Source organism: Sapajus apella, unplaced genomic scaffold (assembly GCF_009761245.1).
Source record: "Sapajus apella isolate SASKATOON/1434 unplaced genomic scaffold, GSC_monkey_1.0 scaffold48, whole genome shotgun sequence".
Lineage (NCBI taxonomy): Eukaryota > Metazoa > Chordata > Mammalia > Primates > Cebidae > Sapajus > Sapajus apella.
Window position 1 is genome coordinate 6,909,367 of NW_022436988.1, and position 13,147 is coordinate 6,922,513.

Consider the following 13,147-nt stretch of genomic DNA (forward strand, 5'->3'; position numbering starts at 1 on the left):
GGGCTGGGCTTGGTGGCTCACACCTGTAATCCGAGCACTTTGAGAGGCCGGGTGGGGGGCAGATCACCTGAGGTCAGGAATTCGAGACCAGCCTGGCCAACATGGTGACACGCTGTCTTTACTAAAAATACAAAAAAATAGCCGGGCTTGGTGGTGTACACCTATAATTCCAGCTACTTGGGAGGCTGAGGCAGGAGAATTGCTTGAACCCTGGAGGCGGAGGTTACGGTTATAGCTGAGATTGCCTATAATCCCAGCTACTCAGGAAACAGGCAGGAGAATTGCTTGAACCCAGGAGGTGGAGGTCGCAGTCCAGCGAGTTTGTGCCACTGCACTCCCGCCCGGGGGAGACAGAACCACTCTTTCTAAAAAAAAAAAAAAAAAAAAAAAGGCCAGGTGCAGTGGCTCAAGCCTGTAATCCCCAGCACTTTGGGATGCCAAGGTGGGTGGATCACAAGGTCAGGAGAATTGAGACCATCCTGGCCAATATGGTAAAGCCCCATTTCTACTAAAAACACCAATATTAGCTGGGCGTGGTGGCACATGCCTGTGATCCCAGCTCCTCAGGAGGCTGATGCGGGAGAATCGCTTGAAAGGGGAGGCAGAGATTGCAGTGAGCCAAGATTGTGCCACTGCACTGCAGCCTGGCAACAGGGAGTGACTCCGTCTCAAAAAAAAAAAAAAAACAAAACATGAACCAGCCCCTGCCTCCCACCCACCCTGTGCCCATTTCCCCACTGTCTCAGTTTCGGCCAGGGTTGTCTCCAGTCCTATTTCAATGTCCCCCTTGTCAGGAAGCCTAGGTGTCCCCCGTGAGCAGTACAACCAGAAAACTCAGGAACATTATCACGTTTATTTCTTGTTGTCAAGCCAGAAACGAACCAAGATAAGCACATCTTGGGTGAAGGAACAACTCCCTAGTGCAGCCACAGCCCAGCTCTCCTGGGATCGGGGGCATGTCCTCTCTCCTTTCCTTCACTCCCTCCTGTTTAACTTGGGACTTTGAACGGAAACTCAACTCTTCCCCCAAACATTTTAAATCCAAAAAGACCAGCAGGAGGCACCCTTTCCTCAGGGTCTGGCCCTGCCCAGACCAGGCAGGCTGCCTGCCTGCAACTTGGCACCTGTTGTTCTAGTGCCTGGGGACCCCCATGCATGGAGCATCTGTGCCTCTATTTTGAAACAACTCTGTCAAACCCAAAAAACCACACAGGATCTCGCTAACCTGCGGGCAGGACTAACCCAGACTCAGCCCTCTGCAGGTTGATGCCAATTCCTTAGCGCTTTGCTCTCCCCAGATGCGTCCTCTCTCGGGAATGGGTGGGAGGCAGCTGGGGCAGCAGCTGCTCGAGAGAGGATCTGAGTGTGGCCTTGACGTTCTCAAAGGCAGAATCGCGGCACCACATACTGGCGGGTGGCTGGGGAGGGCTCCGGGGACGAGAAGTATGGGTGGGCCAGGGCCATCTTGGCTGTGATCCGCCGGCTGGGGTCATACTGCAGGAGTTGCTGGGAAGGAAGGAGGAGGAGGAAGATGGGGTCTGAATGCAGCCAGGGTGGGGTGAGTAATTCCCCTCCCAGGTCCCAGATCAAGGCCCTGAGCCCCAAAACGGCTGCCCTCAAACCTAGAACCGCATGAAACCACAAACTCCCGGCTCTCCAGCCAGTTCCGGACACTCCTGGAATCTGGACAGTCCTAATGAGTCACCCAGGTCTCCTCAGGCCACTGAAGCTGAGTCACCCCACTCCCTGGGGAGGGTCCCAGGTCCCAGCCTGCTTTTAGTCAGGAAGATCCCCGACGTATCAGGAAGCAGGGGACTGAAGCTATCCAGGGAGCAACCCTGAGCGGGGGGCATGGGAACTGACACTCTAAGAAGTCAGACCTGTCCAGCCCTCTACCATAGGGTCCCTAAACTCAGGCAGGATGTGGAAGGACACCTGTCATGGACCAGCCTGGAAGGAGGGCTCAGAGCCTTGGCTGGAGTCCGTGCCATCCTGCTGCCCCTGGGCGGGTAGACAACACACGGAGATTTCTGGAGAGCTGGGCACACGACCTGAAGATGAAAATACTGACCCGCCTTCCTCTCACTCAACACCAGATTAAGGACAGAAATGTGGCTCCAAGACTTTGTGGGCAAGAATGGAGGGTGGATGGGTGAAGTGGCTCACATCTGTAATTCCCCCAGCACTTTGAGAGGCTGAGACAGGAGGATCGCTTGAGCCCAGGAGTTCGGGACCACTCTGGGCAACTAGTGAGACCCCCCCACTTTTTTTTTTTTTTTTTTTGAAACAGTGTCTCGATCTGTAGACTAGGCTGGAGTGCAGTGGCGTGATCTGAGCTCACTGCAACCTCCGCCTCCCAGGTCCCGGTTCAAGCAATTCTCCTGCCTCAGCCTCCAGAGTAGCTGGGATTACAGGCACACACCACCATGCCCAGCTAATTTTTGTATTTTTTTTTTTTTAGTAGAGATGGGGTTTCACCATCTTGGCCAGGCTGGTCTTGAACTCCTGGCCTCGTGATTCACCCGCCTCAGCCTCCCAAAGTGCTGGGATTACAGGCGTGAGCCACCACACCTGGATGTGAGATCCCATTTCTACAAAAACATACAAAAATTAGCTGGGCATGGTGGCACACGCCTATAGTTCCAGATACCCAGGAAGCTGAGGCAGGAGGATTAATTGAGCCCAGGAGTTTGAGACCAACCTGAGCAATGTGGTGAAATGCTGTCTCTACAAAAAAATACAAAAGTTACCCAGGCACAGTGGCATGCCTCTGTGCTCCCAGCTACTCAGAAGGCTGAGATGGCAGGATCGCTTATGGCTTGGAGGTCAAGGCTGCGAGTCAATCACTGCACTCCAGCCTTGGTAACTGAGTGAGACCCCCTGTCTCAAAAAGAAAAAAAGAACAGATGGCTCTGCCAGATGCTTCCTGGGCTGTCCAGCCTGGGCCAGCTCAAGGCACCAACAGCAGGGGTGAGTGAGGACCATGGCATGGGCCCATGCAACAAGGAACACCCTGTTCTGAAGACTGACCACCATAGGAGTCACAGGGGGAACACCCAGGCAGTAGGAGGTATGGCCCCAGCTGGGCACAGTGGCTCGTGCCTGTAATCCCAGCACTCTGGGAGGCTGCGGTGGGCAGATCACCTGAGGTCAGGAGTTCAAGACCAGCCTGGCCAATATTGTGAAACCCTGTCTCTACCTTAAAACAAAACAAAACAAAATTTAGCTGGGCATGGTGGCAGGCACCTGTAGTCCCAGCCACTCAGGAGGCTGAGGCAGGAGAATTGCTTGAACCCAGGAGGCGGAAGTTGCAATGAGCTGAGATCACGCCATTGCACTCCAGCCTGGGTAACAAGCACGAAACCCCTAGCCGGGCGCAGTGGCTCACGCCTGTAATCCCAGCACTTTGGGAGGCCGAGGCGGGTGGATCACGAGGTCAAGAGATCAAGACCATCCTGGTCAACATGGTGAAACCCCGTCTCTACTAAAAACACAAAAAATCAGTTGGGCATGGTGGCACATGCCTGTAATCCCAGCTACTCAGGAGGCTGAGGCAGGAGAATTGCCTGAACCCAGGAGGCGGAGGCTGCGGTGAGCCGAGATCGCGCCATTGCACTCCAGCCTGGGTAACGAGAGCGAAACTCCGTCTCAAAAAAAAAAAAAAAAAAAGAACGAAACCCCGTCTCAAAAAAATAAAAAATTAGAAAAGAAAAGAAGGTATGGCCCCGGACTGGGGAAGCATACAGCTTAGATGGAGCAATAATATCTGCAAAGAGGAATACGAAACACATAAGGCAACTGGGGAAAAGGGCACACAGCATGGCATAAAGACAGGGCTAACTCAGCGATGGCCACTCCCACAGGGAAAATAAACACTGCACTTATCGTGGGGGAGGCTCCCAGGTCAAACAATCAGTATACTCAAGGACAAGGACGAGCCAGCTGTGTATCAGGAAAGAATCCCGGCCTCAGGTTAAGAACGTGCCAGGGTTATGTAAGAGGCTGGCTGATTAGGAGACACTCTAATTGGAGCAGCAATCAGAGCCCACGTGCACCTACCGTGAGCAGGTCCCTGCCCTCTGGCTCCAGATTGGGCACGATCTCTTCCAGGCCCTTCCCGGTCCACTTAGGGAAGTTGCCCTTATAGTCAGGCAGCTGGGTGACCCCGGGCCATACGGCTTCACTGGGTGTCCCCAGCATACGAAAGATACGAAAGAGCTGGTCAATCTCAGAGTCACCAGGAAACAGGGCTTTTCTCATCACCTGGAACGGGGAAGAAGAGAAGGTGTGGGGTCTGTCACTTTGTCATACAGAATCTAATATGAGATAAGTGGCCAGACCCAGGGAGACGCCTGTCAAGATAGCTTTCCCATGGCTATGCATAGAATTCTGGCCTTTTTTGGAATAAAACTGGCCTCCTCAGTTCTTCAGCCAGTACCAAACACTTTTTTTAAAAAACAGAGACAGATTCTTGCTCTGTTGCCCAGGCTGGAGTACAGTGGCGTAATCACAACTCAATGCAGCCTCAACCACAGGCTCAAGCAGTCCTCCTGCCTCAACCTCCTGAGTAGCTGGGACTACAAGCATGCACCATCACACCCAGCTAATTTATATATATATATTTTTACTTGCTTTTATTTCATCCCCAGACTTCCCAGGACAAGCCCCAGACTTTCTTTTTTTTTTTTTTTTTTTTTTGGATGAAGTCTTGCTCTGTCACCCAGGCTGGAGTGCAGTGGCACAATCTCGGCTCATTGTAACCTCCGCCTCCTGAGTTCAAGCAATTCTCCTGCCTCAGCCTCCCGAGTAGCTGGGATTATAGGTGCACAATACTGCACCCGGCAAAATTTTTTTGTTGTTGTTGAGACAGAGTCTAGCTCTGTCACCCAGGCTGGAGTACAACGGCATGCTCTCAGCTCGCTGCAACCTTCGCCTCCTGGGTTCAAGGCGACTCTCCTGCCGCAGCCTCCCTCCCTGGTAGCTGGAATTACAGGCATACAGCACCACATCTGGCTAATTTTTGTATTTTTAGTAGAGACGGCATTTCACCATGTTGGTCAGGCTGGTCTCGAACTCCTGACCTCATGATCTGCCTGCCTGGGCCTCCCAAAGTGCTGAGCCACCACGCCCAGGTGTGAGCTACCACGCCCAGCCTAATTTTTTGGGTATTTTCAGTAGAGATGGGGTTTCACCATGTTGGCCAGGCTGGTCTTGAACTCCTGACCTCAGGTGATCCACCCACCTCAGCCTCCCCAAGTGCTGGGATTACAGGCGTGAGCCACTGTGCCCAGCCCCAAACACTCTTTAATCCACCTCTACTGGAAGTATCAGTGGGCCCTACCCAACCCTAGTAGGACCCCGCCTGTGGCACCCCGTGGCCATGTGTGCCCCTCTCTTTACCATCTCTGCAAAGATGCAACCAATGCTCCAGATATCCACAGCTGTGGTATAGAACTTGCTGCCCAAGAGAATCTCGGGGGCGCGATACCACAGCGTCACCACCTGCAGGGCAAAGAAACGGCAACATTCAGGGCGGCTGAGTGCGTGGGTGACACTCCTCCTGCTGCCCCTCTCTCCTCTTTGTCTCACAATACCTCGTGGGTGTAGGTGCGCAGGGGCACCCCGAAGGCTCGAGCCAGGCCGAAGTCAGCCAGCTTGATGGCACCTAACTCATTAATGAGCAGATTCTGGGGCTTCAGGTCTCGGTGGATGACCCGATGTGAGTGGCAGAAACTCACCCCCTGCAGCAGCTGAAAGAGGTAGCTCTGGAGAAATGAGTGTGAGGTGGAGCCAGCTGAGTGGAGGCGCTGAGCGGACAGGGATAGCGGGGACGGGGCTGCCCTTCCCTCCTTACCTTGATGAGGTGCATGGGGAGCTCCGAGCCTGGAGTGGAGTCCATGTACTTCTTCAGGTCCTGGCTGAGGAACTCAAACACCAGATAAAGCTTCCTCTCATTGTGTACCACATCCAACAGCCTGGCAGGGAGATGGCAGTCAGGATGTCACCTTCGCCATCCCAGCATCCCGCCTCCATCCCCAACTCACCTGACGATGTTGGGGTGCTTCAGCTCCTTGAGCAGGGAGATCTCCCTGATGGCAGTGCTTGGGACCCCCTCTGTCTCCCTGCAAGAAACAAGCCGTGGGCACAGAGGCCGGGGCCAAGAAGGGCACTTCCGGCCAGGGGGATCGGCTTTTGCGTCCCTTATCCCTGTAGGATGCCCGGGCCATGTGCTCCTTGGCTTGTCACCCACCAAGATCCACAGAGCAGGGCCCAGGCAAAGGCTGATCAGGAGGCAGTGAGCTGGGTGGGGGATGGGCAAAGGCTGCAGGCAGCACCCAGAGATGAGTGTGGACTCCCAGAAGGAGGAAACGGACCGGAGAGTGCCCAGGCTGTGCTGGTCCAGGGCAGGTAACTCAGGGGCTGTCCCAGCACTCACAGATCTAGCCTGATCTTCTTCAGGGCCACCAGCTGTCCTGTCTCCCTGTTCTTGGCCTTGTATACCACCCCATAGGTGCCCTCTCCAATCTTCTCTACCTTCTGGAACACATCCATGGCAGCAGAGCTGTCCGGGAAACAGAAGGCGCCGAGCCATTCACACCCCACGCCCAGCACCCCCACTCCCCCTCCAGCCACATGACACCCTGCCCAGCCACACCCAGGCTGCCCGGCATGTGGCCCAGCCACCCCCTTTAGTTGGCTCATCCTGCCTGGGAACCTGGCTGGGGGACGGAGTCCACCTCTCGCACAGCCCAGCCCAGCCTGGACCCCCAGGGATTTGGGGGCCACCCCTCGCCCAGCCCGGCATACCCAGGACACCCAAGACCCCCAGGCTTCTTGCCTGTGCCCGACCTCAGAGGGCAGGGCCCACATCTCCCACCCAGGCACCTGCCCAGCCCAGCCATAACCCCCAGGAAGTACGGGGGCCACCCCTCGCCCAGCCCAGTCCAGCCCCCAAGGCCTCTCACCCGTGCCCCGCCTCAGAGGGCAGGACCACCCTCTCCCGCCCAGGCCCCTGCCGAGCCCAGCCAGGCCCAGGCTCTGGGGACACACGGTGACCAGGAAGGGCTGCCCAGGGGCCGGGGCCACTGGGGACAGAGGTCAGGGGTCAGGAGAGCCCTGAAGCCACAGTCCTGCCCTGGGCTGCAAGGTCAGGGCCCAGGGCCTGGGCCCCGCCCGTGTGATGCTGCTCAGCCTCCTCTGAGGGCAGAGGCTGGCTGGGGGCAACACCCCTGCGTCCTGGGCCCCCCACCCAGGTCCCTGGGCCTCCAGCGCCCTCCCCTGAGGCCCCCCGGCCCAGAATTCACCAGAAGCTCTGAGAGGCTGCAGCTCACGACTGGTTGTGGCTCCCCCTCCTGGCCCCCACCAGCGCTGCACCAGGTGCACACATCGAGGGCACGCCCCCTGGGCCTTTATTCACCAGGACCTTCTGGAACCCTCCACGGCCCCACACCAGGCACAGCCCCGGCACCCAAGCTTGGCCACCTGCAGTCTCCCAGGGTGGAGCTGTTGGATTTGGGGCCTGCTTTCAGGGCTCTCATTGCTGAGCCAATCCCAAAGTAGCGGAAGGGGCTGGATTCACCACCCGCCCCCTCAGTTTTCAGGCTGCAGACAAGGCCGTCGCTGGGGGATGTCTGTGCTCTCCGGGGTTCCTGCAGCTCCAGAGGGTTTGACCCCCGAAGCAAGTGGGGGTGTTGCTGGGCTGCTGTTTCTACTGGCCGCTGCGCCGCTCCTGCTGGTACAGCCTCTGCTCCCGGATGGCTTGTTCCAGCAAGGGCAGGTTCATCCCCTCCACACAGGTCAGCACCCGCGCCTTCACCACGGAGCCTCCATCTGCAAGACAAACGCCAGGGCACGAGTGGTGACTGGCAGCCAGTCAACAACGTCCTCCAAGATGCATGCATGCCAGCTGTTCCCTCAACAGCTCAGTCCTGGCTTTTGGCAGCAAGCGGTGTGGACAAGAAAATGGCATCTGGGGCGAAGGCAACTGTGTACTTGGGCCTAGAACTGTGGGCCAGTCATGCACAGCAGGCCCAGGTCTGGAACTTAGCTGGTGGCCAGAAAACTCTCTGGACTGAGGGAAAGGCCCCCTTGGCACTTTGGGACACACTGTCATCAGAAACCAGAGGAAAAGAGACACCCATATTTTAAAAATCCAAGAGGCTGAGCTCCAGGTAAGTTTGGCTTTATAGGAGCAGGTCATCGCACCCCGGACGAGGGGCTCGGGGGCTTCTCACAGTTGCGGTGGTGAACTGATACATGATGGAAAGCTTTGCCAGTGTACAGGTGGCACCAAACAGGAAAGACATCTGGGATTTGTCACTATAGACTTTTTTTTTTTTTGAGATGGAGTTTAGCACTTGTTGCCCAGGCTGGAGTGCAATGGCCCAATCTCAGCTCACCACAACCTCCGCCTCTCCAGTTCTAGTGATTATCCTGCCTCAGCCTCCCAGGTAGCTGGGATTAGAGGTATGCACCACCCACGTCTGTAAACGTGGTTTCACCATGTTGGTCAGGCTGGTCTTGAACCCCTGACCTCAGGTGATCTACCTGCCTTGGCCTCCCAAAGTGCTGGGATTATGGGGCGTGAACCACCACACCTGGCCCATAATAGACTTTTTTTTTTTTTTTTGGAAGATGGGGTTTCACCATGATGGCCAGGCTGGTCTTGAACTCCTGGCCTCAGGTGATCCACCCACCTCGGCCTCCCAAAGTGCTAGGATTACAGGCGTGAGCCACAGCACCCAGCTTTTCTTTTTTTTTGAGACAGAGTCTCATTCTGTCACCCAGGCTGGAGTGCAGTGGCGCAATCTTGGCTCACTGCAACCTCCACCTCCCAGGTTCAAGCAATTCTCCTAACTCAGCCTCCCAAGTAGCTGGGACTACAGGTGCATGCCACCACACCCACCCCCCATAATAGACTTTTTAAAAATTGTCTTTCTTTTGCCAGGCGCAGTCACTCACGCCTATAATCCCAGCACTTTGGGAGGCCGAGGCAGGTGGAACACTTGAGGTTGGAAGTTCAAGACCACCCTGGCCAACATGACGAAACCTTGTCTCTACTAAAAATACAAAAATTAGCCAGGTGTAGCGGTACATGCTTGTAGTCCTAGCTACTTGGGAGGCTGAGGCAGGAGAATCGCTTGAACCTGGGAGACCTGAGGTTGCAGTGAGCCAAGATCACCCACCACTGCACTCCAGCCTGGGTGACAGAGCAAGACTCCAACTCAAAAAAATTTCTTTGAGACAGGGTATTGCTTTGTCACTTGGGCTGGAGTCCAGGGGCTCAATCACAACTCAATGTAGCCTCAACCTCCCAGGCTCAGGTGATCATCTCAGCTGCCCGAGGAGCTGGGACTACAGGCACGCACCACCACACCCGGCTAATTTTTGTATTTCTTGTAGAGATGGGGTGTTGCCATGTTGCCCAGCCTGGTCTCAAACTCCTGGGCTCAAGCGATCTGCCCGCCTCAGCCTCCCAACGTTCAGGGATTATAGGTATGAGCCACTGTGCCTAGCTGATGTTTGTTTTTTCCCCAGTCATAGCTTGCAATAGAAAAAAAAAAGCTAAAAAAATTTTTTGCACTCATGTTCTCTCTGCTCTCTGAGCACTTTAATGAATAGATTTCCAAGGCAGGCAGATCACCTGAGGTCAGGATTCGAGACCAGCCTGGCCAACATGGCAAAACCCCGTCTCTACTAAAAATACAAAAATTAGCTGGGTGTGGTGGTGCATGCCTGTAATCCTAGCTACTCAGGAGGCTGAGGCAGGGGAATCACTTGAACCTGGGAGGCGGAGACTGCAGTGAGCCGAGATCGCGCCACTGCACTCCAGCCTGGTGACAGAGCAGGACTCCATCTCGAAAAATAAAAAATAAGTAAATAAAAAGCAGTCAGAATGCAGTGGGGTGAGGCCTGGGGAGAGGAAGGGGTTATAGGGAACACAGACGTTCTTTTAGGAGGGTTGTCTGCAAAGGGAGGGAAGGTCATGGGCAGGCAGGGCAGACTCTAGTGTAGAAGATGGCGTCTTAACATTGGGACTGTTATTTCCAATATAGAGGAGGCTTGAGTGCCTTCCATGTCGAGAGGGAAGAACTGTAGTAACCTTTTAGGTAGGAGGGACCCACTTCCTCTTAGACTAGAGGAAGAAGCTAATGGTGGCCGTTTCAGTGTCTGATTGCAGGAGGAAGAATGGCTCCCTGTGGCCTCAGTTCTAGCTGGGACATAAAGCAATCTGCCAGATAGAACAGGGGAGGAGAGCAAGTGGGTTCTTACCAGGCAGGGGTGTGGTGTCTGGGAAGGGGGCGTGGTCAGGACACGAAGGATTTCTAGGCAGTGCAGAGGGACCCCAGTGAGCCCCTGAAATCACTGTGCTCCAAATCCTCGGAGGCCTCTGCACTCAACAGTTGCCAGGACCAGGAGGGTGGAGGCTGGGGTCTCGGAGCGGGAGCGATGGAAAGCAAGGCCCAGAGGGAAAGAGAGGCAGGGGAAACGCCCAGGAGTCCTGAGTCCACAGGTCCTGCCAGGGCCAGAAGGACGCAGCAGAAGTAGAAGTGAGAGTGGGCGGCATGCACTGGGTCCCGGGACGGCAAGCTCAGGGAGACATGTCCGAGGTGTGGCAGCGGGTGTGGGAGGTGTAATTGGAGCAGAGGTGCATGGCGGTGGAACCAGTTGGCAGCAGGGAGACAGGGAGGGATGTGTGATGTGACACGCCTGAGGAGCCCGTGGAACTCCGGCCTGCTCCAGACTGTGGGTGTGTGGTCTGGGGAGGAGGGTTTGGGCAAGTCCCAGAGCCGGCTGGTAAGGAGGCTTGAAGAGGGAGGTGCACATGGGACGCCTGGAAGGTTTTCTCCTATCCCTCCCTTTCTCTTTTCTTTTTTTTTTTTTTTTTTTTTTTTCTTCTTTTTTTTTCTTTTTTTTTTTTTTTTTTTTTTAAGGCAGGCTCTTGCTCTGTCGCCCAGGCTAGAGTGCAGTGGTATGATCTTGGCTCACTGCAACCTCTGCCTCCTGGGTTCAAGTGATTCTCCTGCCTCAGCCTCCCGAGTACCTGGGATAACAGATATGCAACACCATGCCCAGCCAATTTTGTATTTTTAGTAGAGATGGGGTTTCACCGTATTGCCCAGGCTGGTCTTGAACTCCCTACCTCAAATGATCCACCTGCCTCGGCTTCCCAAAGTGCTGGGATTACAGGTGTGAGCCACCGCACCCAGACTTCTTTTTGTCACCCAGGCTGTAGTGCAGTGTAGAGTCTCAGCTCACTGCAACCTCCTCTTCCCTGGCTCAAGTGATCTTCCCGCCTCAGCCTCCCCAGCAGCTGGAACTACAGGCATGCCTGCAACAACACACCCTGCTAAATTTTGTATTTTTTGTAGAGACGGGGTTTCACCATGTTACCCAGGCTGGTCTAGAACTTCTGGACTCAAGTAATCCACCCGCCTCAGCCTCCCAAAAGTGCTAGGATTACAGGCATGAGCCACAGTGCCTGGTCTCTTTTTCTTTAGAAACAGGGTCTCATTTTGTCACCCAGGTTCAAGTGCAGTGGTGTGACCATAGCTCACTGCAGCATCGAACTCCAGCCTCAAGCCATCCTCCTGCCTCAGCCTCCCAAGTAGTTCAGACTATAAGCATGAGCCACCAAACCCTGCTAACATTTTCTTTCGTAGAGATGGAGTCTATGTTGCCTAAGCTGGTCTCGAACTCCTGGGTTCGAGTGATCCTCCCACCTCAGCCTCTCAACATGCTAGATGAGTGAGTCCCTGAGCCACACAGGAAGGTTTCTGAGTACAGGGTGCCGGGGTGCAGTGAGAGAAAACCAGAAGGTAGAGGATGCAGGGCAAGGGTGTGTAGGCAGCTGCTTGCTGCGGTCCAGTGCCCTTCAGCCCGGGCATGCTCTGAGGGCCTCTGGAGTAGGCTTGGGAAAGGCTGTGCCCACACTTTAGTTCCAGGACAGGAGGCCCTCGGGCCTTTTCAGGGCATCAGCAGGTGTCAGGTCTGTGGGTTTTGGCACACCCCACCATGTTTTCACCTGTTGGTCTTCTTAGCTAGCTCTTCTGCAAACATTTCTGACAGGTGACCTCTCACTGGTCCTTAGAACTTTCAGTGTAGCAACAGGGCAGGATTCATGTCTGATCAACCTTTGTGTCCCCACAGAACTTTGGACCTGGCACAGAAAGGTTTATTGTTTCATTTCTTTACTTTCTTTCTTTCTTTTTTTTTTTTTTTTGAGATGGAGTTTCACTCTTGTTGCTCATGCTGGGGTACGGTGCAATCTCAGCTCACTGCAACCTCCGCCTCCTGGGTTCAAGCAATTCTCCTGCCTCAGCTTCCCGAGTAGCTGGGATTACAGGCATGTGCTACCACGCCCAGCTAATTCTTGTGTTTTTAGTAGAGACAGGGTTTCTCCATGTTGGTCAGGATGGTCTCGAACTCGTGACCTCAGGTAATCCACCCACCTCAGCCTCCCAAAGTGCTGGGATTACAGGCATGAGCCACTATGCCCAGCCTGTTTTATTTTTATTTATTTATAGAAACAGGCTCTTGCTACATTTCCCAGGCTGGTCTTGAACTCCTGGGCTCAAACGATCCTCCCTTCTCAAAGTGCTGGAATTACAGGTGTGAGCAACCACACCTGGACTTTTTTTTTTTTCCTCTTTTCTTTTTTTTGAGATGAAGTTTTGCCCTTGTTGCCCAAGCTGGAGTGCAATGCGCAATCTCAGCTCACTGCAACCTCTGCTTCTTGGGTTCAAGCAATTCTCCTGCCTCAGCCTCCTGAGTAGCTGGGATTACAGGCATGTGCCACCATATCTGGCTAATCTTTGTATTTTTAGTAGAGATGGAGTTTCACCATGTTGGCCAGGCTGGTCTTGAACTCCTGACCTCAGGTTATCCGCCCACCTTGGCCTCCCAAAGCGCTGGGCTTACAGGAATGAGCCACCAAACCCAGGCTTTTTTTTTTTTTTTTGTGACAGAGTCTTCTTTGTTGCCCAGGCTAGAGTGCAGTGGTGTGATCTCGGCTCACTGCTCCCTCCACCTCCCAAGTTCAAGCAATTATCCTGCCTCAGCCTCACTGAGCTGGGATTACGGGCACCTGCCACCATGCCCAGCTAATTTTTGTATTTTTAGTAGAGACAGGGTTTCACCATATTGG

At 54.5% G+C, this 13,147-nt stretch overlaps 2 protein-coding genes across 3 annotated transcripts in view; both read right to left on the reverse strand.

The window, feature by feature from the left end:
- Positions 1-830: 830 nt before the first annotated feature.
- On the reverse strand, positions 831-7,293 carry CDK3 (cyclin dependent kinase 3). 2 transcript variants are annotated; one of them, XM_032241623.1, is made up of 7 exons: positions 6,437-7,293; positions 6,045-6,122; positions 5,855-5,975; positions 5,595-5,765; positions 5,401-5,502; positions 4,060-4,263; positions 831-1,506 (listed from the first exon to the last, which is right to left on the reverse strand). In XM_032241623.1, the coding sequence occupies exons 1-7, from the start codon at positions 6,868-6,870 to the stop codon at positions 1,381-1,383; spliced, it is 1,236 nt and encodes a 411-aa protein (XP_032097514.1). In that variant the 5' UTR covers positions 6,871-7,293; the 3' UTR covers positions 831-1,380. The 2 variants fall into 2 exon arrangements, with proteins under 2 accessions (XP_032097514.1, XP_032097513.1); XM_032241622.1 differs by having other exon boundaries at positions 6,045-7,293.
- Positions 7,294-7,389: 96 nt separating this feature from the next.
- The window catches only part of TEN1 (TEN1 subunit of CST complex), a 28,370-nt gene continuing 22,612 nt past the window's right edge, over positions 7,390-13,147 (reverse strand). The window contains exon 3 of the mRNA XM_032241177.1: positions 7,390-7,830. Coding sequence (XP_032097068.1) covers positions 7,709-7,830 — 122 coding nt within the window. The 3' untranslated portion in view covers positions 7,390-7,708. The remainder of the gene's footprint in view (positions 7,831-13,147) is intronic.

Bases quoted from the DNA above. Each gene is read 5' to 3' on its own strand.
- CDK3 (XM_032241622.1), bottom strand. From the start codon at position 6,592: ATGGCTCGGCGCCTTCTGTTTCCCGGACAGCTCTGCTGCCATGGATGT. The intron at 5,503-5,594 runs GTATTGTGAGAC...TTTGCCCTGCAG, and splicing joins TGCGCACCTACACCCACGAG to GTGGTGACGCTGTGGTATCG. The intron at 4,264-5,400 runs GTAAAGAGAGGG...TCCCCGTTCCAG, and splicing joins GTTGCATCTTTGCAGAGATG to GTGATGAGAAAAGCCCTGTT.